The sequence below is a fragment of the Pempheris klunzingeri genome, chromosome 3 (genome assembly GCF_042242105.1).
Source record: "Pempheris klunzingeri isolate RE-2024b chromosome 3, fPemKlu1.hap1, whole genome shotgun sequence".
NCBI classification, from domain to species: domain Eukaryota; kingdom Metazoa; phylum Chordata; class Actinopteri; order Acropomatiformes; family Pempheridae; genus Pempheris; species Pempheris klunzingeri.
This window is the reverse complement of record NC_092014.1, coordinates 646073-671063: the sequence shown is the minus strand read 5'-3', so window position 1 is coordinate 671063 and position 24991 is coordinate 646073. Positions and strand designations below refer to the sequence as shown.

The 24991-nt window shown below is 49.3% G+C and overlaps 2 protein-coding genes across 3 annotated transcripts in view; both read right to left on the bottom strand.

Annotated features, from left to right (window-relative positions):
- Positions 1-4558: 4558 nt before the first annotated feature.
- pex6 (peroxisomal biogenesis factor 6) lies at positions 4559-19483 on the bottom strand. 2 transcript variants are annotated; one of them, XM_070828085.1, is made up of 18 exons: positions 18980-19483; positions 16821-17441; positions 15760-15929; positions 15350-15433; positions 14949-15057; positions 12891-13024; positions 12683-12788; positions 11591-11793; positions 11160-11346; positions 10969-11045; positions 10765-10882; positions 10344-10549; positions 10131-10192; positions 9385-9493; positions 6521-6637; positions 6244-6321; positions 5409-5548; positions 4559-4775 (listed from the first exon to the last, which is right to left on the bottom strand). In XM_070828085.1, exons 1-18 carry the CDS (start codon positions 19481-19483, stop codon positions 4639-4641), a joined length of 3162 nt encoding a protein of 1053 aa, XP_070684186.1. In that variant the 3' UTR covers positions 4559-4638. The 2 variants fall into 2 exon arrangements, with proteins under 2 accessions (XP_070684186.1, XP_070684187.1); XM_070828086.1 differs by having other exon boundaries at positions 12683-12785.
- A 963-nt stretch (positions 19484-20446) lies between these two features.
- The window catches only part of ttbk1a (tau tubulin kinase 1a), a 40292-nt gene continuing 35747 nt past the window's right edge, over positions 20447-24991 (bottom strand). The window contains exons 15-16 of the mRNA XM_070827652.1: positions 21363-22807; positions 20447-21244 (exon numbers count right to left, since the gene is read on the bottom strand). Coding sequence (XP_070683753.1) covers positions 20833-21244; positions 21363-22807 — 1857 coding nt within the window. The 3' untranslated portion in view covers positions 20447-20832. The remainder of the gene's footprint in view (positions 21245-21362; positions 22808-24991) is intronic.

Here is a 24991-nt window from a genome sequence, read left to right as displayed (position 1 = left end):
CGGTATCAGTCTGTATAAAGAAGCGTCCTCTGATTGGTCGGTATCAGTCTGTATAAAGAAGCGTCCTCTGATTGGTCGGTATCAGTCTGTGTAAAGAAGCGTCCTCTGATTGGTCGGTATCAGTCTGTAAAGAAGCGTCCTCTGATTGGTCGGTATCAGTCTATAAAGAAGCGTCCTCTGATTGGTCGGTATCAGTCTATAAAGAAGCGTCCTCTGATTGGTCGGTATCAGTCTATAAAGAAGCGTCCTCTGATTGGTCGGTATCAGTCTGTATAAAGAAGCGTCCTCTGATTGGTCGGTATCAGTCTATAAAGAAGCGTCCTCTGATTGGTCGGTATCAGTCTGTATAAAGAAGCGTCCTCTGATTGGTCGGTATCAGTCTATAAAGAAGCGTCCTCTGATTGGTCGGTATCAGTCTGTAAAGAAGCGTCCTCTGATTGGTCGGTATCAGTCTATAAAGAAGCGTCCTCTGATTGGTCGGTATCAGTCTGTATAAAGAAGCGTCCTCTGATTGGTCGGTATCAGTCTGTATAAAGAAGCGTCCTCTGATTGGTCGGTATCAGTCTGTATAAAGAAGCGTCCTCTGATTGGTCGGTATCAGTCTATAAAGAAGCGTCCTCTGATTGGTCGGTATCAGTCTGTATAAAGAAGCGTCCTCTGATTGGTCGGTATCAGTCTATAAAGAAGCGTCCTCTGATTGGTCGGTATCAGTCTATAAAGAAGCGTCCTCTGATTGGTCGGTATCAGTCTATAAAGAAGCGTCCTCTGATTGGTCGGTATCAGTCTATAAAGAAGCGTCCTCTGATTGGTCGGTATCAGTCTGTATAAAGAAGCGTCCTCTGATTGGTCGGTATCAGTCTGTATAAAGAAGCGTCCTCTGATTGGTCGGTATCAGTCTGTATAAAGAAGCGTCCTCTGATTGGTCGGTATCAGTCTGTATAAAGAAGCGTCCTCTGATTGGTCGGTATCAGTCTGTATAAAGAAGCGTCCTCTGATTGGTCGGTATCAGTCTGTCAGTCGTCACTTCTGGCTCTAAAACTAAGATGACGTTTCTAACAATGTCAGACCCGAGGCTTTAAATCCGTGATCCACTAACCAAAGCGGTTTAGCTTCGTGAGCCACGTTGGAGGCTCCAGGTTCAGGACTGTTGGTCTTTGAGGCTCAGCTGGCTTAGATGGTGGTGGAGTAGAGATGTTCTGTGCTCAGGAACATTTCCCAGTGGTTCAGTATGTCTTTTTCTGTTTGGATCATCTTTTCTGTGTTCAGTGACAGTGAACAAAGAAAGCAGTCGAGCTTTGATGCGGCCCATCACAAACCAAACGCTCCCTCTCTTCCAGAACCTGCAGCCGGATGCCCCACTTCACCTGAGTCCTTAGCGGAGAGGATCTGCTCGTTAGATATGGAAGACAAAGAAAAGGAAGACCTGTGTGTTGGATCTTTGCCCCAGCAACGAACTAATATCCACGAACCACAAAACAGAGCGAAGCCAAAGGACGAACCACAGAGACCGAGACCTCCAGACTGATCCGGATCACGCCCAGACCTGGACTGCCAGCTTCACCCCCTTTCTCCAAACACACACCTGTTTTGGCTCATCAGACTGTGGCTCGTACATCGTTCCCACCCAGAGACAAACCGCTGGCAGCACAAACCCGCTGTCCCGTGTTCTTAGCTCAGACTCTTTCAGGTTTCCAGGTTCAACTGTTTGAGTCTCAGAAGAGTCCGAACGAGCTGCTGATCAAAGCGACGGACGCCTCACATTCTTCTGTCCGATCAAACCAACACGTAGCTCACTCACGCCAAGACTCAGACGCCGAAGCTCGAAAACGCCGATGTGTCTGTGACAGAAACACAACCGATCAGCTTTATTATAACTTTAAGCTTCTTACTGATTAAATGAGACACTTTTGCAGACTGGATCTTGTAGGTTTTTAGTCTTTTTTTTTTTTTTATTTCATCTTTCATAAAGTGGGTAGAATATTTTCTGGAACTAAACTCTTCATTTCCGTTGTGTTCGCCTCTACGTCTTCGTGGCCGCACCGCCGACTCAAACGACGGCGTTTCTGGAGAAATTCGCTGGACGAGCCGAAGGCGTCGCTGACTGATAATTGTCTCCTCCAGCCTCAGGAACTCGTCACATCAGCAGCTGCAGCAGATTTAAATCCATCTTTTTACTTCAAATCGACTTTCGTTGATTGTGGTCTGAAATATTGAACATCTTTACACCGAAGAGCAGGGACGAATATTTGTGCCTAAGATTGAGTTTGATTTATTTGGAGGAAAGAAGGTTACGAATAAATGGAAACTCTTCGGAGTCCCATTTTGTTGTTGTAGCTGAACAACTTTAAACACCTCTGTGATTTGAGAGCCCACATCAGAATAGTTTTGTTTAGCGAGCTAACGAACAACCTTTCTGTTGATCACGTGACTGGTTGCCGTACGGCGTTGACGGCTTCACCACCTGAAATCTGCCCGGTGACGAAGTGCTGCTGTGCTTTTCTTACCAACTCATTTCTCCAGATTCCCACTGTAAAGGTGCTCGTGTGGTCATGTGATCTCAGTCCTCGTAGGTGTGGAAGAAAGTTTTGCTATGATGGATTCACGACACGAATAAAAGCGGAAACACGTCGACAGCTGAGTCCAACATGGTCACACTTTATATTAAGTTCTCTACCTCCTGTATTTTCATCTCCTGTCATTCGACGTTTCAAAAAGGACCAAAATTATACGAATTTAAAGACCTCTGAACTTCTATTCCAGGCCATTTTTAAATCTCCACGGTGACATCCATCGACGAAACCTAATCTTTGTTATCCATATCGACTTGCTGTAAAAAGTGACATAAGAAAATAAACAACTGACTTAATATAAAGTGTCACCGAATATTTGTATTGATATTGGCTAAAATGAAATGATGTGAACTTCAGGAACACATTTGTTCTGGATATTTTGTGGTGTATTCACATTTTATTTACTTTCTTTTCTGCTTTACTTTGCCATGTTGGGGAGCGGCCATGTTGCCACGATTTGTTGGAAACATTTTCCGGATAAAAACAGATAAAAGTCACAACCAGTTTTAGCGGCAGACAGACCATCATATAATGAGTTCAGAGTAAACAATGACCAACATTTAGCTAACCAACGGTAGTTAGCCAGCCGTTTAGCTAGAAGCACCTGATGCATCACTAACGGTGACGGACGTCTTAGTGCTAACTGGCTAAATGACACCAACTATAACGTCTGCGTAACTAAATTATTATTAATTACCATTTTATGTGGTTTTTACGGGCTGTAAAAGTCAGCCTGCTAACATCCCGACAGGCTAACATGCTAGCTAGCAGTTCGGTTCAGCTTTCGAAGGGAATAAAAGTGTGAAAATGGCTACAGACTCTTCCGTGTTTTCATGTTTACCAAAGCTGCTCGCAGTAAATCTGCATCGTTTAACTGTCGGCTGTTTGTTTCAAATGTGACGTCACTTTACAACTAGACATTTTGGGTCGGGGGACGTTTCATTCATCTTATCCTACCGCTGAGTATTCCTGCTTTTGAGGTTCCTCTTTTTGCATTTATTTGTTGAAGTGAATCTGATGTTTTGAAATTGGAAAAAATAAATAAATAAAAGTGGCTAGCTGTAAATAGCATAGCATCCAGCAAAAGCTCAACATCTGCCTTTTTTTATTTTTTTATTTTATTTAATTCATTTCAAAAATACTTGAATTTCCAGCATGGGTCGTCAGACTGACCGTTTTATATTCCAGTTCTCTGATGTGCAGTGAAGTATGATGGAAATGTTGCGATTGAAGCAGCTTCTCGCTCAGCTGAACCAGTTGTAACGATTTTTTTTAAACTGCGACTTCAGTTTTGTGATAAAATCCTGATGATAAAATCAGCATCATTATTTAAAGTTTCATGACTTTTTCTTCAGACTGAACGACATGTTTAAAGATGTTAAATCCTTCCTCACATCTGTAAACTATTTTGTAAAAAGATCCCGTAAGAGGGTTTGATCCTGAATCACTTTAGAGTCTCAGTTTGTGGTGAAACTGTTGAAGTACCAGACTGAGAATCCTCCATCAGAAGGAAAACACACCACACCAGGATGTGGACCAGCAGCAGGTAGAGGGTCTGATCCTTCATCAGGGGACCAGGAGTCTGTGATCCTTCCTCAGGGGACCGGGAGTCTGTGATCCTTCCTCAGGGGACCGGGAGTCCGTGATCCTTCATCAGGGGACCAGGAGTCCGTGATCCTTCATCAGGGGACCGGGAGTCTGTGATCACACACAGCAGCTCAGAGAACAGTAGGGACGTTAGCACGGGGACGTAGCAGCGTTAGCTCGCTAGCTAGCAGCTCTGACACCAGACTGAACGGTTCTTCACCACAAACTGAGACTTTACGGACTTTAACATCTTTAAACTGACAAACATCCTGTGAGACATTCAGGGAACCATTCAAACAGGATGAAAACCTGCTTCGTCTCTCCGTTGACGACCAGACAGATGTTTTTTATAAAATAAGTTAATAAGTGGTGGTTTGGGGGGGGGACAAAGGCTCCGCTCATCTGTTCACATGTCTTTATTAATCACATCACGTCCAGTGCTGTGGCCCTTTAAACCTTCGTCTTACTGTCCGTCTGCTTTCTACTTGGCCGTGAGCGTCTGCTGGATGTCTCTGTAGCGCAGCAGCTCCTGATCCGAAACCGACGGCCTGAAGTTTTCCAACGCTGCAGAGAAATCCTCAGCGCAGAGGTGGAGGGGAGAGTCCTCGGAGTCCAGGCCTGAGGGGGGGGGCAGGTCATTACAGAGTCACAGAGTAAGGTCGGGCTTTCAACAGTTTAAGTAGAACTTCAGTTTATTCTGAGTCTTTTCAGTGACGTCACAGATGGCAGACGTTAACGTGGTAAAAGCTGCAGGACAGTTCTGTTGTTGTTTTCAGGCCGGTTCTGTTTTCTCTTTGTGTTCAAATCCCCAACATGCATTTAAGACGGCAGCGTATGATCAATATATGATCAATATATGATCAATATATGATCAATATATGATCAGTACTGACTACCGTGTTACAAACATGGCTGAACATACGATAATTTGGATTCCTGACATCAGGAGTGCAAAGTGTGGATCCTACATCTGTGTCCCTGCTCATCTCCGGTCATGTGACCTCTTTCCAGCCAATCACGAGCGCGACTCATGGCGTGACCACACGACGGTGCGTCACCTTGCATTAAAAGATAAAACCGACACGAGTAGATCTGTAATGACCCGTGACATCACTCATCTGTGCCACTCGATAGATGCTCAGACTTCGTCACTTCAGACGTTAAATGAGGAAAACGGCCTGAAAGGGTAAGAGAAGATGGGAGAGGCGTCTGAAAAGAACTAAACTGTGTGTTAATGACCTGCTCTCTTACCGCCTTCGATGTCTGAGATCTTCCTCCTGATGGCGGCCGTCATGGCGTCTGAGCAGAGAGCGTACAGGTCGGCGCCGGTCATGTGAGCGGGGCAGCGACCCACCACGTCCTGCAGGTTCACCGCAGAGTCCAACTGGAACCTGGAGACGAGAGAGTTTTTCAAAATAAGTGTCACATACATGTTTGTGTCTCTGAGAGGATTAAAGGGAGAGAGCGTCACGTTAAAGGACTCATCTGCAATATTTCCTGTTTGTTAGCGCTGTCAATATTAATGAAATACATTTCGTGGTTCATTTGAAATATTTAGCACATTAAAACTAATTAATTCATGAAGTTACGTTTTGTTTAGTGGGCAGCAATCGTTCCGACGTGCCCTTCTCTTAATCCATCAGATTTCGATGCCCATGAGCGTAGTTCTGACACCTCCACCAGACTCCACTGACTAAACCAGTAAATGTACCTCACAGAAGACAGGAGCTGGTCTACTGCTCCCTCCGTCAGTCAGTGTGTTTGTGTTACTGTCCGGTACATGAATGATGTGTTGGATCTGAACTAAACCTTTAAAACACACACAAACTACCTGATCGACACAGAGGTAGCCCAGCAACTGTTCTCTAAAATCCCTGTTTTAGTGAATGTAGTCTGGTGTGTGTGCTGTTTGTGGTTAAACCAAAAGGATCTTCCAGGTCTCTCTCTGTAGGGATCCTTTCCATGATGCTGTCACACACTTAGAATAACACTCTGAGCCTGTCAGTGGATCAAACAAGCTCTTCTAGTGGACGTTTAAAACACCAGACTGACTGTAAATGTTCTGTGGTCCAGTAGCTGCTCTTACTTTCTGAGGACGGCCTGGAGCACCTGCAGCTGTGAGACCCGGTCCTCATTGATCCCGACATAGACGAGCTTATCAAACCTGAAGGAGACACACAGTCCACAATATGGATATCGTCTGCTAGAGAAAACATCCGCAGGTTTTACTGTTTAGATAAGACTCAAAGGTCTGCTACCATGAACCACACAATCAATCTAGAAGAGTGTGTGTGTGTGTGTGTGTGTGTGTGTGTGTGTGTGTGTGTGTGTGTGTGTGTGTGTGTGTGTGTGTGCCCTCTGACCTGCCAGGCCTCAGCAGTGATTGGTCCAGCAGGTCTGGACGGTTCGTCGCTCCGATGACAAAAACAGCGACAGACGAGTGCAGAGCGTCGAGTTCAGCCAGCAGCTGGGACACCACCCTGTACACAGAGATCAAACCTCAGTGATCAGCTGGGACACCACCCTGTACACAGAGATCAAACCTCAGTGATCAGCTGGGACACCACCCTGTACACAGAGATCAAACCTCAGTGATCAGCTGGGACACCACCCTGTACACAGAGATCAAACCTCAGTGATCAGCTGGGACACCACCCTGTACACAGAGATCAAACCTCAGTGATCAGCTGGGACACCACCCTGTACAGAGATCAAACCTCAGTGATCAGCTGGGACACCACCCTGTACAGAGATCAAACCTCAGTGATCAGCTGGGACACCACCCTGTACAGAGATCAAACCTCAGTGATCAGCTGGGACACCACCCTGTACAGAGAGATCAAACCTCAGTGATCAGCTGGGACACCACCCTGTACAGAGAGATCAAACCTCAGTGATCAGCTGGGACACCACCCTGTACAGAGAGATCAAACCTCAGTGATCAGCTGGGACACCACCCTGTACAGAGAGATCAAACCTCAGTGATCAGCTGGGACACCACCCTGTACAGAGATCAAACCTCAGTGATCAGCTGGGACACCACCCTGTACAGAGAGATCAAACCTCAGTGATCAGCTGGGACACCACCCTGTACAGAGAGATCAAACCTCAGTGATCAGCTGGGACACCACCCTGTACAGAGATCAAACCTCAGTGATCAGCTGGGACACCACCCTGTACAGAGAGATCAAACCTCAGTGATCAGCTGGGACACCACCCTGTACAGAGATCAAACCTCAGTGATCAGCTGGGACACCACCCTGTACAGAGATCAAACCTCAGTGATCAGCTGGGACACCACCCTGTACAGAGATCAAACCTCAGTGATCAGCTGGGACACCACCCTGTACAGAGATCAAACCTCAGTGATCAGCTGGGACACCACCCTGTACAGAGATCAAACCTCAGTGATCAGCTGGGACACCACCCTGTACAGAGAGATCAAACCTCAGTGATCAGCTGGGACACCACCCTGTACAGAGAGATCAAACCTCAGTGATCAGCTGGGACACCACCCTGTACAGAGAGATCAAACCTCAGTGATCAGCTGGGACACCACCCTGTACAGAGATCAAACCTCAGTGATCAGCTGGGACACCACCCTGTACAGAGAGATCAAACCTCAGTGATCAGCTGGGACACCACCCTGTACAGAGATCAAACCTCAGTGATCAGCTGGGACACCACCCTGTACAGAGAGATCAAACCTCAGTGATCAGCTGGGACACCACCCTGTACAGAGAGATCAAACCTCAGTGATCAGCTGGGACACCACCCTGTACAGAGAGATCAAACCTCAGTGATCAGCTGGGACACCACCCTGTACAGAGATCAAACCTCAGTGATCAGCTGGGACACCACCCTGTACAGAGAGATCAAACCTCAGTGATCAGCTGGGACACCACCCTGTACAGAGATCAAACCTCAGTGATCAGCTGGGACACCACCCTGTACAGAGAGATCAAACCTCAGTGATCAGCTGGGACACCACCCTGTACAGAGATCAAACCTCAGTGATCAGCTGGGACACCACCCTGTACAGAGATCAAACCTCAGTGATCAGCTGGGACACCACCCTGTACAGAGATCAAACCTCAGTGATCAGCTGGGACACCACCCTGTACAGAGATCAAACCTCAGTGATCAGCTGGGACACCACCCTGTACAGAGAGATCAAACCTCAGTGATCAGCTGGGACACCACCCTGTACAGAGATCAAACCTCAGTGATCAGCTGGGACACCACCCTGTACAGAGAGATCAAACCTCAGTGATCAGCTGGGACACCACCCTGTACAGAGAGATCAAACCTCAGTGATCAGCTGGGACACCACCCTGTACAGAGATCAAACCTCAGTGATCAGCTGGGACACCACCCTGTACAGAGATCAAACCTCAGTGATCAGCTGGGACACCACCCTGTACAGAGATCAAACCTCAGTGATCAGCTGGGACACCACCCTGTACAGAGATCAAACCTCAGTGATCAGCTGGGACACCACCCTGTACAGAGATCAAACCTCAGTGATCAGCTGGGACACCACCCTGTACAGAGATCAAACCTCAGTGATCAGCTGGGACACCACCCTGTACAGAGAGATCAAACCTCAGTGATCAGCTGGGACACCACCCTGTACAGAGAGATCAAACCTCAGTGATCAGCTGGGACACCACCCTGTACAGAGATCAAACCTCAGTGATCAGCTGGGACACCACCCTGTACAGAGAGATCAAACCTCAGTGATCAGCTGGGACACCACCCTGTACAGAGAGATCAAACCTCAGTGATCAGCTGGGACACCACCCTGTACAGAGAGATCAAACCTCAGTGACCAGCTGGGACACCACCCTGTACAGAGATCAAACCTCAGTGATCAGCTGGGACACCACCCTGTACAGAGATCAAACCTCAGTGATCAGCTGGATCCCGGTGTGGTTTTTGGGGGGGTGGAGGTCTCGTGTGTGTTTTCACGCTCTGTCATCCCTAATTGACTTTTTCAAATCAATGAAAACACTGAATGATGTAATCTAACGATGCTTCACTACAAAAGACAAAAAGAAAGTTGCTAATAATCAATAACAAAACAAAATAAAAAATCTAATACATAATAAAAAAGACAGAACAACACATGCTAGAAATGAGAAAGACGGTTTCTACTCATAGATTAATAAAGAGAACATTTCTACTCAAACACAGTGACACTACAGAGGTAAACACCCGTCCTCACCTGTCCATCACCCCCCCAGAGTCTCCACTGCGCCCCCTGCTGGGAGCCAGAGAGTCCAGCTCGTCAAAGAAGACGACACAGGGAGCGGCCGAGCGAGCTCTGCAGAACACTGAGCACAGAAACACTGTCAGCAACACACTGAGCACACGGGCTGGAAACAGGCCAGGAGGAGGAGGAGGAGGAGGAGGAGGAGGAGGAGGAGGAGGGGGAGGAGGAGGGGGAGGAGGAGGAGGGGGAGGAGCACCTGAACACACCCATCTTTAAATGGCTTCAAGTGAAGAAACATTAAGCTTCAAATGGACCTCACAGGCAGAAAACCTCCCACCTCTGATCTGGGATCTGTCTGAGGTTCCTTCCTGTTAAAGGGGAGTTTCTTCCTGTTTAAAGGGGAGTTTCTTGGTGTTTAAAGGGGAGTTTCTTCCCGTTTAAAGGGGAGTTTCTTGGTGTTTAAAGGGGAGTTTCTTGGTGTTTAAAGGGGAGTTTCTTGGTGTTAAAGGGGAGTTTCTTGGTGTTTAAAGGGGAGTTTCTTCCCGTTTAAAGGGGAGTTTCTTGGTGTTTCCTCCTAGCTCTTGCTCATGTGGGGATGTTTTGAATTCTTGAACCATTGGGTCTCTCCTGATGAAAGGGGCCCACTAGAAGTAAAGATTGACTGATTGATATTTCCTCGTCTCTGCTGGTTTGTTTCCGGCCCGTTTGACCATCAGACATCAGAATCACCGACAGGAACCATGAAATGACCCACAGACCTTCTCTGATGTTCTCCTCACTCTGACCCACGTACATGTTGATCAGCTCTGGACCTTTAACACTGAGACACACACACACACACACACACATTTATGAATGATGGTGTCCCTACCTGAGGAAGACGAAGGTGTCCCTACCTGAGGAAGACGAAGGTGTCCCTACCTGAGGAAGACGAAGGTGTCCCTACCTGAGGAAGACGAAGGTGTCCCTACCTGAGGAAGGTCATGGAGCACTCGGTAGCCACGGCCTTGGCCAGCAGGGTCTTGCCCGTCCCCGGCGGTCCGTACAGCAGGACTCCGGTCCGGTTCAGGCCCAGGGACCGGAGCTCTGGACGCTGCAGAGGAAGCTGAACCGTGTCCAAGATCTCCTTCTTCACCTGCTGGAGACCTCCGACATCCTCCCAGCGCACATCAGGGATCTGCTCCACACAGAGGCTAGTTAGAGCAGCTAGTCAGAGCAGCTAGTCAGAGCAGCTAGTCAGAGCAGCTAGTCAGAGCAGCTAGTTAGAGCAGCTAGTCAGAGCAGCTAGTCAGAGCAGCTAGTCAGAGTTAACCAGAAACCAGGAATTCTTCCCATTTACGATACTGATCAGAGACTTCTGACGTTATTTTGCTGCAGCGTTAGTCGCGTCACCTTGGGGGCTCCGATGGCCTTGGACTGGGCGTCCTGCAGGATCTCCAGAGCGGAGGTGAAGTCCTGGTTCAGGATGGTCACACCACTGGAGCACAGGTCCTCCTCCGAACGGCCTCCACTGCACAGAAACCAACCGGCCAACAGGAGGTCACTCACCGTTTAATCACCACACTAACTTCATACTGATTACGTCACCAGTCTCACCTGCTGTGGATCAGCCTCCTGCAGGCAGAACGACCTGCTTCACCCAGCAGGGCCCTGAGGTCCCCCAACACAAAGCCCTGAGGAAGAGGAGGAGGAGGAGGAGGAGGAGGAAGAGGAAGAGGGGGTGAGGACACACCGTCAGTGAGGTCACTGTGCTGCTCTGCTCTGCTCTGCTCTGGACAGTCACCTACTGCAGTGAGCTTGGAGAGCTGCTCCAGGTTCACGTCCCTCCCCAGGTGAAGGTCTCGGCTGAGGCTGAGCAGCACGGAGCGCCGCTGCTCCTCGGTAGGAGACTCTAACGCCACCTGGTGGACGAAGGCTGCCACAACGCCCGCAGACAGATCCCGAGGTCTGCAGACCGTCACCACCACGACCACCCTGAGGAAAACAGCCGCTGGTTAGTTTCCTCTGAGCGCTGAAGCATTAAAGAGTCTCCACCTTCACATGTAAGGTCACAGGTGTGATGTCACCTGTTTACCTCTGTCATCTAAAGATCCTCTTTCAGGTATTTTGTTTCTCTTTTCAGCTCAAAATGTCAAAAATAAGAGTCACAAACACAAACCGGGGGCCGTCCACAGACTGACCGAACTCATGAACCTGAGGGTGAAAGGTGGTCCCTGACCTGGGGGGGGCGCTGTGGAGCAGCTGGCAGAGCGCCGCCGGGACCCTGCCGTCCTCCTCGGCGCCTCCTCGAGGTCTGAGCAGGAGCTGCAGGTTCCGGAGCAGCAGGACGCACGGCTGCAGGCCGTCGGCCCGCTGGAAGGCCGAGGTCAGCTTCACCTCGGAGGCCGCGGGCGTGTCGGCGCACACGCTCACACAGTCCACCTGCACAGGGGAAGTGTCACCGTGACAACGAGCAGCAACAGCCAAACACGCCCACTGTAGCCGTGCTTCTGTTTAAGTGGTGAGACACGCCGCCCACCAGCGCCACACAATGATAACGGCTTAATATGTCAGAATAACTTCATGCTGTTTGTACCGGCTGAGTGACTAGAATATAATCAAGCTTAACTCCTCTCTGTCCACATCCTGGTGTCTGAATGACTGGTAGGTACTGACAGCATCATGGAAAGGATCCCTACAGAGAGAGACCTGGAAGATCCTTTTGGTTTAACCACAAACAGCACACACACCAGACTACATTCACTAAAACAGGGATTTTAGAGAACAGCACACAGGAGCTGCTGGTCTGCTGCTGCCTCCATCAGTCAGTGTGTGTATGTTATTATGTGTTATACAAATAGTGTTGAACTAACCCTTTAAAACATCAAAGTAACACAGACACTCTGACTGATGGAGGCAGCAGCTCCTGTGTCCTGTTCTCTAAAATCCCTGTTTTAGTGAATGTAGTCTGGTGTGTGTGCTGTTTGTGGTTAAACCAAAAGGATCTTCCAGGTCTCTCTCTGTAGGGATCCTTTCCATGATGCTGTCACACACTTAGAATAACACTCTGAGCCTGTCAGTGGATCCAACAAGCTCTTTTAGTGGACCTACTGTGATCAGGTGCAGTTGTCCCAAAGGATCACGTTGCAGCCACTGCAGCCCGTTTGGTGTCTGCTGGCTGAGGTGATCTACTGGACCAGTTCCAACACTTTTACTACCTACCAGTCACTCACACACCAGGATGAGGACAGAGAGGATCATGGGTAGAAACAGTGGAGTGACCCTTAACTGTTAGCCTACAGCCGGTGATGGGGCTGTTCATCAGTGTTACCTTCAGCAGGTGGAGGTTCAGTCTGCGACTCGCCGCGCTGACAGATGTCACTTTTCCACTTCCTGCGGGGCCGTGAAGGAGGATGGTGCAACCAGACAGAGAGCTGCTGTAACCACACAGAGCACTGACGTCACTGATCACATGACCGCACGTCCCATCGTGCCTCTCTCCATGATGCTGCCACACTCCCGGTGGACAGGTGAGTTACCTGTGGTGCAGGTGTGGCCGGACGATGCTGCTGAGGAGCTCGACCGTCTTGCAGAGTCCCGCAGGAGCCGGACCGCTCCACGGGGACGACCCCCCCACGGAGCAGCCGGGGACGGGGCCGCTGGTGGACGCTCGCTGAGGAGGAGACACACAAACCGTCAGAGGAACACCTGCGGCGACAGGACGGCCCCGTCTGTGTTCGTGGGCTCATCCACTGCATCGAAACAAACGCACCCATAAACTGCATCAACAGGAGAGATGTGACGTTCGCGAACGAGTCGAGTCTTTTGAGCGGCTCTTTTAAGTGAACGATGAGAACCAATTCGCAGTTGTGAGCCGTTCTTATATGCAAATTGCCCACGCTGCCTTCATGTGTCACCTGTGTGCCCCACGAGTCTGAGTCGTCTACGCTGCCTTCACGTGAACGCAGCTACAGATGCGCAGCATTAGGGCCCGACCGGACTGAAGAGATTTACATTTACCGCTGGATCAATGAGCAGGAGATATTAAAGTCATTTGTTATTGTTTCCATTGTATTTTTTTATATATTGTTTTTATTCTTATTTATTATTTTTATTTTTTTTTCTGTATTGTTAAAATGTTCTTGTGTAAAGTTGTTTAGCATGGAAGTTATCTGTAGCCTGCATAGTTTTTTAGGTGAAGGGAAAATTTAGTGATCTCACTGTCAAAGCATGTTGGTACGGCACCTTATGGAATGATTACACTGAAAACACAAGCCAAATGAAATTATAATCAATATTTCACAATAACTCCCACCAATAGAGTATATATTGATCCAAATCTTATCTTGTAACTGCTACCAGTGATTGTTTCCTTGATAAAAAACAGTTACCCCTGGGTGACTTCTAAAAAATAAATAAATATAACAATGAGCCAGTCTTTTGAACGGCTCCCTTCAAAGAGCCATAAATCTCTAATTAAAACCACCGACGACCAAAGAGGCCTCAGACATCCACAACACAGGGTCTCTGAGTTTGGCGCCACCTGATGGTCTGAACCTGTAAAGCTCTCAAAGCTTCTACATCACATCCTGCTCGTCTTCATCCGAAAGTCCAATTTATTTCTTTTCTTTTGGATTTGATTTGTTTATGGAGTTTCATCGTCTGTAGAGACCGGAGGAAACAGCCCCCCCCCCACACACAGACCCTGCTGTGATTTTTCCCGGGAAACGTCGCCTGCAGAGAGTGGTGAAGACTGCGTCCAAGATCACCAGGACTCCCCGGCCCTCTCTGCAGAGCATCTACAGACACAGAGTCCACCGGAGGGCTGCCTCCATCATCAAGGACCCCACCCACCCCCAACACAAACTGTTCCCTCTCCTCCCCTCAGGCCGGAGGTACAGGAGTCTGAAATGCAGGACGTCCAGACTCAGGAACTCCTTCTTTCCCTCCACCATCAGGCTCCTTAACAGCCGATAGGAGTCACTACTACTACCTCCAATGACTGTACTTTATTTTAAGTATTTTTGCACACATGTAAATATATTTATATTTAGCAATAGTAGTTTATATTTCTATGTTTTATATTCTATTCTATCCTCCTCTTTTTCACTCTTTGGCATTCGGTGCGGATGGCAAAGTAAGATTTTCATTGTACAGGGAAACTTGTTTCAACACTGTACACATGACAATAAACACTTTGAATCTTGAATCTTGGATCTTGGACAGCGATTTAGTATGAAAACATAGCGACGATCATGAGGAGGAGGCAGGCTCACGGACATTCATCTGACTGAAAATCTTCCAGATTAGAAATTAAAATCTGATCACTGAGGGAGGAGAGATCAATACTCAGTGCCCCCTGCAGCCTGCTGTAACGTTTCATAGTGCAAACATGAAGTATGTGTTGGTTCTGCATACAATCAGATCCCAAGACAGAAATATTCCTAATCTAAAGTAGATGAAGCCCATAAATACAACAACACCAACAACACAGAGTGACGCCTCCTGCTGCTAATAGAGCAGCTCAGCTGATGGAGGCTAAACACAGCTGCAGCTACATGTTTATCACAGGAATCATGGGAAAGGTCAAAGGTCACCATGTAGAGAGAGGTGTGCAGTCTGTCGGCCAGGTAAGCTCCTCCTCCTCCCTCTTCTCCCTCTGCAGGCGAACACACCTTCTGCACTCTGAAGAAGAGCACCGGACACCTGGCAGAGGTCAAAGGTCACACAGAGTCGTCACAGAGCAGCCAATGATGTGTGTGTGTCTGTAGAGCAGACTGCTGCATGACTGTCTTTACTTTAGAAGAAGAAGAAGGAGGAAAAACAAGAGCCCAGACAGGAGGTGGACAGGTGAGCTCCAGCTGGTTTATTACAGACACCTGAGTTTGTTCTTGTTTAGTCAAAGCCTTTGATTTATTGATGCTGTCAGGCTGTGAGAGTGTGTGTGTGTGTGTGTGTGTGTGTGTGTGTGTGTGTGTGTGTGTGTGTGTGTGTGTACCTGTGAATCCCGTCTGAGCTGTTCTCCAGCAGGTCTGGATGGTTCTCAGCTGGAACCGTCAGGACGTCTCCCGCTGACACCAGCCTGCACGGAGACGCCACAAACTGGTCAGAGAACATCTTCATGTTGGAACGACCAATCAGGCTGAGTGTGTGTGCAGGCAGCAGGTTAGCGTAGCATGCTAACAGTCAGCAGGTTAGCGTAGCATGCTAACAGTCAGCAGGTTAGCGTAGCAGTAGCATGCAGTGCTCAGAGAGATGGAGGAGCTGCTCACAGCTGCAAAAGCGTTCAAATAGACTGAAGACTTGTTTGTGACGTTTGATTGACGAGTCATCGTAAAGCCAGCGTCTGATTGGCTGCTGACAGCACAAGCATGATATAACTTCCTGTTTTCAGTTTTAAAACCTGACCTGGGCGTGCCGAAGTGTTCAGACAGCAGGTTGTCATAGCAACTGAGGTCGTTGTACAGCGGAGATACGACGGGCTGGATGTGAAGCTCGCCGGCGATTGGTGGAGAGGCCGAGCGGCAGGACGTGTCAGAGCACCGGATGCCAGGCGGCGCTGGAGACGGTCGCCACCTCTGAGAGACAAGAACACGATGAGTGTGTGTGTATGTGTGTACCTTCATCATCAGTGTGTGTATGTGTGTACCTTTATCATCAGTGTGTGTGTGTGTGTGTGTGTGTGTGTGTACCTTCATCATCAGTGTGTGTGTGTGTGTGTGTGTGTGTGTGTGTGTGTACCTTCATCCTCAGTGTGTGTATGTGTGTACCTTCATCATCAGTGTGTGTATGTGTGTACCTTTATCATCAGTGTGTGTGTGTGTGTGTGTGTGTGTGTGTACCTTCATCATCAGTGTGTGTGTGTGTGTGTGTGTGTGTGTGTGTGTACCTTCATCCTCAGTGTGTGTATGTGTGTACCTTTATCATCAGTGTGTGTGTGTGTACCTTCATCATCAGTGTGTGTGTGTGTGTGTGTGTGTGTGTGTGTGTGTGTGTGTGTGTGTGTACCTTCATCATCAGTGTGTGTGTGTGTGTGTGTGTGTGTACCTTCATCATCAGTGTGTGTGTGTGTGTACCTTCATCCTCTGTGTGTATCTTCATCCTCTGTGTGTGTGTGTGTGTGTGTGTACCTTCATCCTCAGTGTGCGTGTGTGTGTGTGTGTGTGTGTGTACCTTCATCCTCTGTGTGTGTGTGTGTGTGTGTGTACCTTCATCCTCTGTGTGTGTGTGTGTGTGTGTACCTTCATCCTCTGTGTGTGTGTGTGTGTGTGTGTACCTTCATCCTCTGTGTGTGTGTGTATCTTCATCCTCAGTGTGCGTGTGTGTGTACCTTCATCCTCAGTGTGTACCTTCATCCTCAGTGTGTACCTTCATCCTGTGTGTGTGTGTGTGTGTGTGTGTGTGTGTGTGTGTGTGTGTGTGTGTGTGTGTGTGTGTGTGTGTGTGTGTGTGTGTGTGTGTGTGTGTACCTTCATCCTCAGTGTGTGTGTGTCCAGAGGGACCTCGTCCCCGTCTGTCATGTTGAACCAGTGTGTGTGTGACATCAGTCCGACCTGGTCCTGGTTCTGCAGGTCTGGACTCTGACTGAAGTCGACCACCACCACAGAGGCCGGCCTCTCTCCGCCCCCCCTGACCTCGGCCTGCCCTGTGGGGGGTCGGGAGCCCCCCCCCGGCCTGGACAGCCTCACCCACTCCTGGTTGAAGAGCCCGAGCCGGAGGAGCAGCTGTTTGCTCACAAACACGCAGGCGTCCACGTCCACGGCGGCCCCCCCCGGACCTCTGACCCCGGCCCACCGCCGAGCGTCCGCTACTCGCACGTCCACCCGGCACTCCAGCGCCTGCAGGACGCCGGAGAACCCGGAACCCAGCAACTTCCTGTTGTCCAGAAGGGACCGCCCCCCTCCCAGACCGTCGGCGTAATGAGCGAAGTCAGACACGCACAGTCCGAGCGGCCTGCAGGGGGGCGGGGCCGGTCCTGGGGGGTCCGCCGAGTCCCAGCAGTCCGTCAGAACCAGAGAGGTGTCGGCGGTGATCCGACCCTGAGCCACGGGGCTGCAGTCCAGAACCATCAGCTCCGACTGCTGCTGCACCTGGACACCCACGAAGAAGAGAAACAGGAAGTCAGCTGACCGACAGGAAATGAAAGTCAGAGGGTATTTACACCCTGGGGGGTAATTTAGTGTTTAATGAACGCTGCCTTTTATATTTGTGTTTGACTGATTATTCTTCATCATCATCATCATCAACCAGAGATCCTCTACAGCTACAGATGTGTCACTACAGGCTACAGTCCAGAGGGCTGAAGTGGTCTCCACTTCCTGTCTCTGAGTGGGCGTGGCCTCCTGGAAGTGAAGGTGGTGTGGATGGAGGGAACCTGACTATCAATAATCAATAATCTCTGTGATCACCAGCTGACTCCGACCTGTTCAGTGTCTAACACCAGTCAGACTGGAGCTCAGTGCAGGTTGGAGTCAGCTGGCTGCTAACAGCTGTTAGCCTGTTAGCTTCCATGCTAACTAGCTCAGGTGCGGCAGGTGCAGAGTGACATCTTTCTAAAACTGCCTCCAATATTCACTTTGGGGCCAAAGAATCAGAATCTGTGATCACGGTCACGTCTCCACCAGACTGAACAGACTCAGGACCTGCTGCTGCTCTGCTGGGGGGGGGCACCTGACACAGGTACAGGAAGTCTTAGACATAACCTGGTAGATTTGGTGCCTAAAATGAATCAAACTGCAGCTGAAAACTGAAAGTAATTCTTCTGACATTCAGAAGTTTGGTGCTTTCACTGAACTTAAGACAGTTCACACATGAAAAAGAGTTCTACTCATTGTTTATCTTCTGAGGACTGTTTCTGTGAGAGGACACCTGGGGACACCTGGGGACACCTGAGGACACCTGAGGACACCTGAGGACACCTGGGGACACCTGAGGACACCTGGGGACACCTGGGGACACCTGGGGACACCTGGGGACACCTGGGGACACCTGAGGACACCTGGGGACACCTGAGGACAGCAGCCACAGCTTCAGCGTCAAGGTGAACGTCTCCATCACAGGATGATGAAGTTAGATAAGAGTAATGGAACAGTATCAGTGTTTACTGGTGACTCTGAGCAGGAGGTCTGAAGGAGCAGGTGGAGGAGGAAGAGGAGGAGGAGGAGGAGGAGCAGGTGGAGGAGGAAGAGGAGGAGGGGGAGGAGCAGGTGGAGGAGGAAGAGGAGGAGCAGGAGGAGCAGGTGGAGGAGGAAGAGGAGGAGCAGGAGGAGCAGGTGGAGGAGGAAGAGGAGGAGGGGAAGCAGGTGGAGGAGGAAGAGGAGGAGCAGGTGGAGGAGGAGGAGCAGGTGGAGGAGGAGAGCCGTCTGTGAGCTGTGAACACCACCTGAGACAGCACACACACTTCACCAGGCAAACAGACGAACCCTCCCTGTGTCAGTAAACACTGACTGTTATCTAGTTTGGGGGGTTCAGGAAAAACCTGTTCAGCTGCTTCTCTAACTGCCCCCCCCCCCCCAAGAGGAAAGAGGACATTTAGGACCAAATACAGCTTTTAAAACAGATAAAATAGTTGTTAAAGCTGTCAGTGAAATGACTCTAATAAGCTGTAATAAGGGCTAAATTAACTCACCTGTCCCAGGTCCCCCCCCAGCAGCAGCGGCTCCCCCTGCCGGGCCAGCAGCCACTGTCCCGGGCGGCAGAGCTCCAGCAGCCCGGCGGTGAACTGCTCCGTCCGGGCCCAGCGGAGGCTCTGCCTGCTGCGGGCTCCCAGCACCACCCGGTCCAGGCCGACCGGCTCCAGAGCCCGGACGGTCCCGGTGATTCCCGGCCGCTGGAGCCCGTGGTGCCGCAGGAGGAGGCGGCTGGCGAACAGCCGGATCCGGCTCCCGGACTCCGCTGCTCCGCTGCCCGCAGCCTCCTCCTCGCTGAGCGGGTGAACGCGCAGTAAAATGCCCGGCCGCCCGGAGCCGTGAGGCCGCTGCGGGGTGAAGAGGACGGTCGGTGGGTCGGTGTCACTCTGGAGAACTAGACCCAGGTGAGACTTCAGCATGAACCCGTCCAGAGGACTCAGGTGAGCCGGAACGCTCTCCAGGCAGCACAGCTCCACCTGCGCCGCCATCTTGGCTCCCGTCATCACCGCTGCCTCCGCTTAGTTTCCGGTATGTCGTCACCGCCACCTGGCGGACGACCGGAAGAACTACAACCTGAGACTGTTAAAACTACAACTCCCAACCCCCCCCCCCCCCTCCGAGTTTAACACAACACTAAGACCATCATTACCAACACTACTGTTACTGTTAACACTGAACCAGCACAATAGATCATTAAAGAACTAATGATCATTAAATAATATGTTTCCCTCTTTGTCTGACATTAAATATGTAAATATAAATATGCGATATGAAGCTCTTCTGTTTTTAAAAAACAGACCCATGGCTGGATCCGGATCAGGTGGGTTTACTGGAAACCAGCGAGGAAAGAACGACAAGACGCCCGTCCACATGACCAAGACTTTACTTCACAGCTCAGTGCCCACCGACCCTGAACACAACATGGGCTCCAACAGCCAGCACACCTTCGCACTGTCAGCAGAATCCAAGCAGGTAAGACTTCCTCTCATGGTTAACCCTGTTTTTCTCATGCGTAAAAAACAGGCGTAGTGCCAACACATCAGAACAGAAGGGTAGAGACTTGAAATTTACAGTTTGCCTGGCAAGATAAAAAATAAAGATGTCTTTATGGGAAATGATTCTATTATATACAATTCAGAGCATAAACAAAATAAAAACACCCAGAAAATAGAATGATTAAAGCATGCCCATTGTCACACCATGAGGAGGAGGCGAGTGGCTGAGCGATTCATCTTTGTGTTCATCTCTTTATCCAAGACCATAACGAGTACGGGATATAGTTAGGAGCCTCTAATCATATTAACATAGTTCGGGCATTCAATCCAGTCTAATTTAATCTCTTTTTTTTGGCGTGTTTATCCCAATAGGAAGGGGAGAACTATATCAAATCATTTAAAGGTACAGATTTTTGTACAGATTCAATGTATTTGTGATATATTTCACCATGCAATGTGAACCAAGCAGGGTACTGTCGATAGAAGAGTAGTATAGCTGTGGACAAGCCGAGGGTTCTGTGTGAGGTGAGAGTCTCTGAAGCTGGACTTGTTGGAGGCCACGATCCTCAGCTCCAGAAACCAGTTAAATCAGGGATTGACCAGGGAGCAACAGACGTATCCATAGCACCATGGCAGCGACGCTCCTGCACGACAGTCCGTCAAGATTACTGGAAGCCCGTGAAGATATTTCAGTAAGCTGTCCTTGGAAAATACAAGAGGTCTGTTTACATTACATGAATTGAAGGAGATTGTTGTAACGTCACAGTCTAACATGGAGTCAGGTGAGAACCTTTGAGGCGTAGCTTGTCCGAAGACTGATTATGCACAAACATGTCTCAGTGATGAGTCTCTTTGTATTATCTAGCGGGTACTGCCTTTTCCCGGGCATTTGGCTTCACCTTAGCCGCGCCGGCTGGTTTGGGCCTGGTCCTGGCGGGCGTGGTGCCAGAGGAGGTCTGGGCCGTGGCTTCCTGCGATGCGCTGCGCCGCATAGTCGTTGTAGTCCTGGGCGGTAGCATGGGGACGGTCGGAGCTCGAACCGAGAGGGGCTGCCTGGACGGACATACTCTCTGAGGGGAGGGGCTGTCAGTCCTGCAGTGTGTGGAGCTAAGGCTGCGACGGGTTCCAAACAGGACTCGCAGGGGCATTCGGGGGCTGCCGGACGGGGCAGCGGTGGCAGAGGGACGGGGGCACGAGGACGAGGACCTGGGTGAGACAGGTTTGGGTTTCCGTTGAGTACTGAGAGTGCTTAGTCCAATTTTCTGATTCCTGTGGACAGAAGAGTAAAACAAAGATGTGTTTGGGTTAATTTTTACAGAAAAATGTGACCAAACTGCTTCAAAATGAAAACTTGTTTACACACAAAAAAAAAGAAAAGGAATCTTACACATTTGCGAAGGATGTTGCTCCTTTGGTAGTGCTGGAGTCTGGCAAGGAGAGAGGAGAAGGAGCAGCAGCAGCAAGCCCCACTGAAGGCCTCTTTATGGGGGTGACGGGCCGGGGGATCCTGCTCCTGCACTCTTTGGAGCCCTGCTCTTCAGTCGGTTTGAGACGGGAGCTCCTTCTGGACTCGTCCGAGGTATGCGTGTCCTCCTCCGAGCCAGTGGTGGACAGGGTCTCGGAAGCCCTCCGGCGCTCATCGTCCCCAGAAGACAACGACGACGACGTCCCAGACAGCATCCTCCTCCTCATCCAGCGACCCTGTTGCTTCTGGACCAGCAGGCGGGCCAAGTCCAGCTGCCGGGCCCGCTGCTGCAGCCGAGCCCTAGCTGAGAGGGAGGAGGACTGCTCTGAGCCCGAGTCCTCTTCAGAGATGAGCACTGGGATTCGGCTTCGGATTCTGGGCTTCATGGCAGCCGGTAGTTCTGATCCAGTTGTCTGAAGCTTGGCAGCTTCTTCAACCGATGACGGCTGTTTCTTAGGTTCCTGTGACATTTCTTTATGTTCACAAACTGGTGACATGGTTTCTGGAACCGGCTCCAAAGACTGGGCCAGGACAGTTGGTGGACCATTCTCAGCGTTGGGGTGTTTGTCAGTTTGGTCGGGCACAGGCTCCTCTGGAGAGTCTCTCTGTGCTCCCCCCTCCTCATGCGCGTCATCCTCTACAATTGATGCCTTCATGATGGCCAAGACTTCCCGGTCGCTGTCCTTGGCAGAGTGACCGTTGGACGACATGACATTGAGGTGTGATGTCTCTGCAATGTGGACGAAGGTGCGCTCCACTTTGGTGAAGGGCGGTGATGCAGGAGCGATGGGAGTCGAAGGCCTGAGGTCTGACCTGAGAGCAGGGGACAAGCGGCCGGTCTCAGAGGGTTCCAGCTGACTCGGCTCCCCGACTAGGAGGCGGTCGTTACGGGATGTGAGGGCGCACGGTGTGGCCAACTCACCCTCCAGACCATGATCACCGCCAGAGGGAGACTTGCGAGTGTCTCCAGGTGAGAAGAGGACCAGGGTTTTGGAGGCGTCCTCCAGGTCAGGGTCTGCATCGGCAGCTGAGGCGTGCTCCCTCTGGCCCCTCTGGTCCTCGGCCATGAGAGTTGAAGGCGCAGCATCCTGACTGCGTTCAGTGCTCTTCTGACTGGCCTCGCTGTTGGATTCACTCTTTGTCACGTCGTCATCCTTTGGCCCCGGAGGTTCTGGGACTTCTTCCTCTGGCGTGGCAAAACTCCGGCGCTGAGGCAAGGTACCAGTTAGCATGACGGTGAGGAAGTCGGCCCTCTTGGCCTGGAGCTGAGGAAGGATGTGGAAGTGCTCCTTCTCGTCGCTCTGGCCTTTTGTCCGGTAGTCTGGGGAGGGTGGGGACGGGGTGCTCTGCTCCGTGGGTGACAACACCTGCAATCAATGCAACAACACTGTTTATTACATCTGAATTGACAGCATGGAGCTCATGAACAAGGCCAAGCAGCAATGACACCATGTGAGGAATTCAAAACATAACATCAAATCAGAAGTTAAACACAGTAGTTCAATCATCAGAGTTCATTTATTTTGCTTTAATTTCAATGACATTTGCTGCTTTCAGTCTTTTATGGGGCTCACTGCTGTTTTATTTTTCTACAGTGGAACTAAATCTCTTTCCAGCGTGCTGCTGATGTTACAGACTTGAACAAATGGTTTTTGAAACAGTTAGCTGGGAGGAAACTATGATACTAACCGTCCGTCTCGCAGTAAGAAAGACAACAAGAACTGATGTATTTGCCCCCAAAACCATTTTAATGTCATTTTGGTTGTACACAAGCTTTTCAAGATTGTCTAGATTACATACATTGATATAAAAGGCACAAAAAAATGCATTGCAGAGTTTATCCTTACACAGCACGCAGTCTGATATCAGGTGATTTTCAAGTGTTTCCCTTCATACAGATTTAACATACAGCCTGTACATACATACTAAACCCCGCTAATTATCATGCTATTAGAGATTAACTGCAAACCTAATTACTTTCTACATTTCTGTATATATGTACACAGTTATCATTTGAATTTACAAAAAGTTTAAAATACATGCTTTACCTGTAGATTATACAAGCAGTACTGTACAATCATATAGTGATAGAAAAAAAATGCTTACATGTATTTTACACGTGAAAGACACTCACGGATCGTCACACTGAACTAGCTGTGAGCTCTTCAGTCCTCACAACAGAAACTCTGCTGTTATTGCAAAAACTCAGAGGGAACATTCAGACATTTTATGAAATGCAGTAGGAAGTGTGCGGCCAACTGTACGACATCTTTGTGTTTAGCTTAGCTTAGCTTAGCTTAGCACAATGACTGGTAGCCTAGCTCCTATTAATACCGGCTTCACTTCTGTAATGAATATATCAGGCCTGGCTGCTAGTCCAGCTTAGCAGAGACTGGAGGTTTTTAAAAAAGACTAGCCTAGTTAAATCAAAGCTAACATTGGGATTAAATCCTCGTTCCAGCTTTTTTTGTCTGGTTTATTGAAGTGTGGAAATTAAAAGTGTAAAAAGTAAAAATGTGGTTTTGGCAGCAGTTAGCGTTGCAGCTATTTGTTAGCCAACAGCCGCTGGGAGCAGTGACCGAACGCAGCATCTGAAGTCCTGAACTGTGCTGGGGACGAGGGTCTGATCTGATCAGATATGGGATAATCAATGAAGAGCTTCCAGTCTTCGTGCCAAGCTAAGCTGCACACCTCCCATCCTTCTCTCTAGCACACACAGAGATGACACTGATATCCTTCTGTGGGGGAAAACAACTCATTCTGGACTAAAAACGACTTCTTAAAATGTCTGAATGTTCCTTCGAGAATCGACTGTTAGCGCCACGAGCGCCACACTGATCTGGTTACCAAACTGGTGGATGTGGCGTACAGTTTAAACTAAACTAACATGGAGACCAGCGTTCAGCTCTAAAGACACTCTCCACAGACACGTTATCTGTACAATATCACCCTGTTTATTCCAAAAAGATCGGCACTAACGTAACAGTGTGTTTGGGAGGAGCATTTTTTTACACTTATGTCATTCTAGTGTGTGATTCATGAGGTATAAATGTTCTGTGGCAGAAAAATGAATGTGACAGTTTAAACAGTGTCTGGTAAATCCACACTCAGCTAGTTTTGAGGAGAGTCGACGGACACGAGGGCCTAAAAGACGCAGTGATGTTGATGTGATGGATGTTTCTTCAGCGGCTCAGAAGGATGAACGTATTTTTAGTTGGATCACTGCGTCACATCCAAATACTGCATTTCCACACATTAGAAATGTCTTACCAACAGAAGTGAATACATGATTCACTTTAAAAGTTACAATTGTAGGTTTAATATTTTCTTGCTTTGAACACCTCAAACGTTTCTTTAATAATACAGCGTGAGTAGCAGCAGTCGGACCGACAGGACGCTCCAGAGGTCGGCGACAGCAGCGTGTTCATCTGTTGCACTTGGTTAAATGAACAGCTGGAGGCTTCATGCAGACGTCTGCTCACCGTGAGCGGCACTTTAAGAACACGTTCTGCTCGGAGCGAACTGCCAGCCTTGTATTTCATCTTATGTGT

Bases quoted from the DNA above. Each gene is read 5' to 3' on its own strand.
- pex6 (XM_070828085.1), bottom strand. From the start codon at position 19,483: ATGACGGGAGCCAAGATGGCGGCGCAGGTGGAGCTGTGCTGCCTGGAG. The intron at 10,883-10,968 runs GTGAGACTGGTG...GTTTCTGTGCAG, and splicing joins AGGAGGCTGATCCACAGCAG to TGGAGGCCGTTCGGAGGAGG. The intron at 6,638-9,384 runs GTGAGGACGGGT...CTCTGTGTACAG, and splicing joins TCTGGGGGGGTGATGGACAG to GGTGGTGTCCCAGCTGCTGG.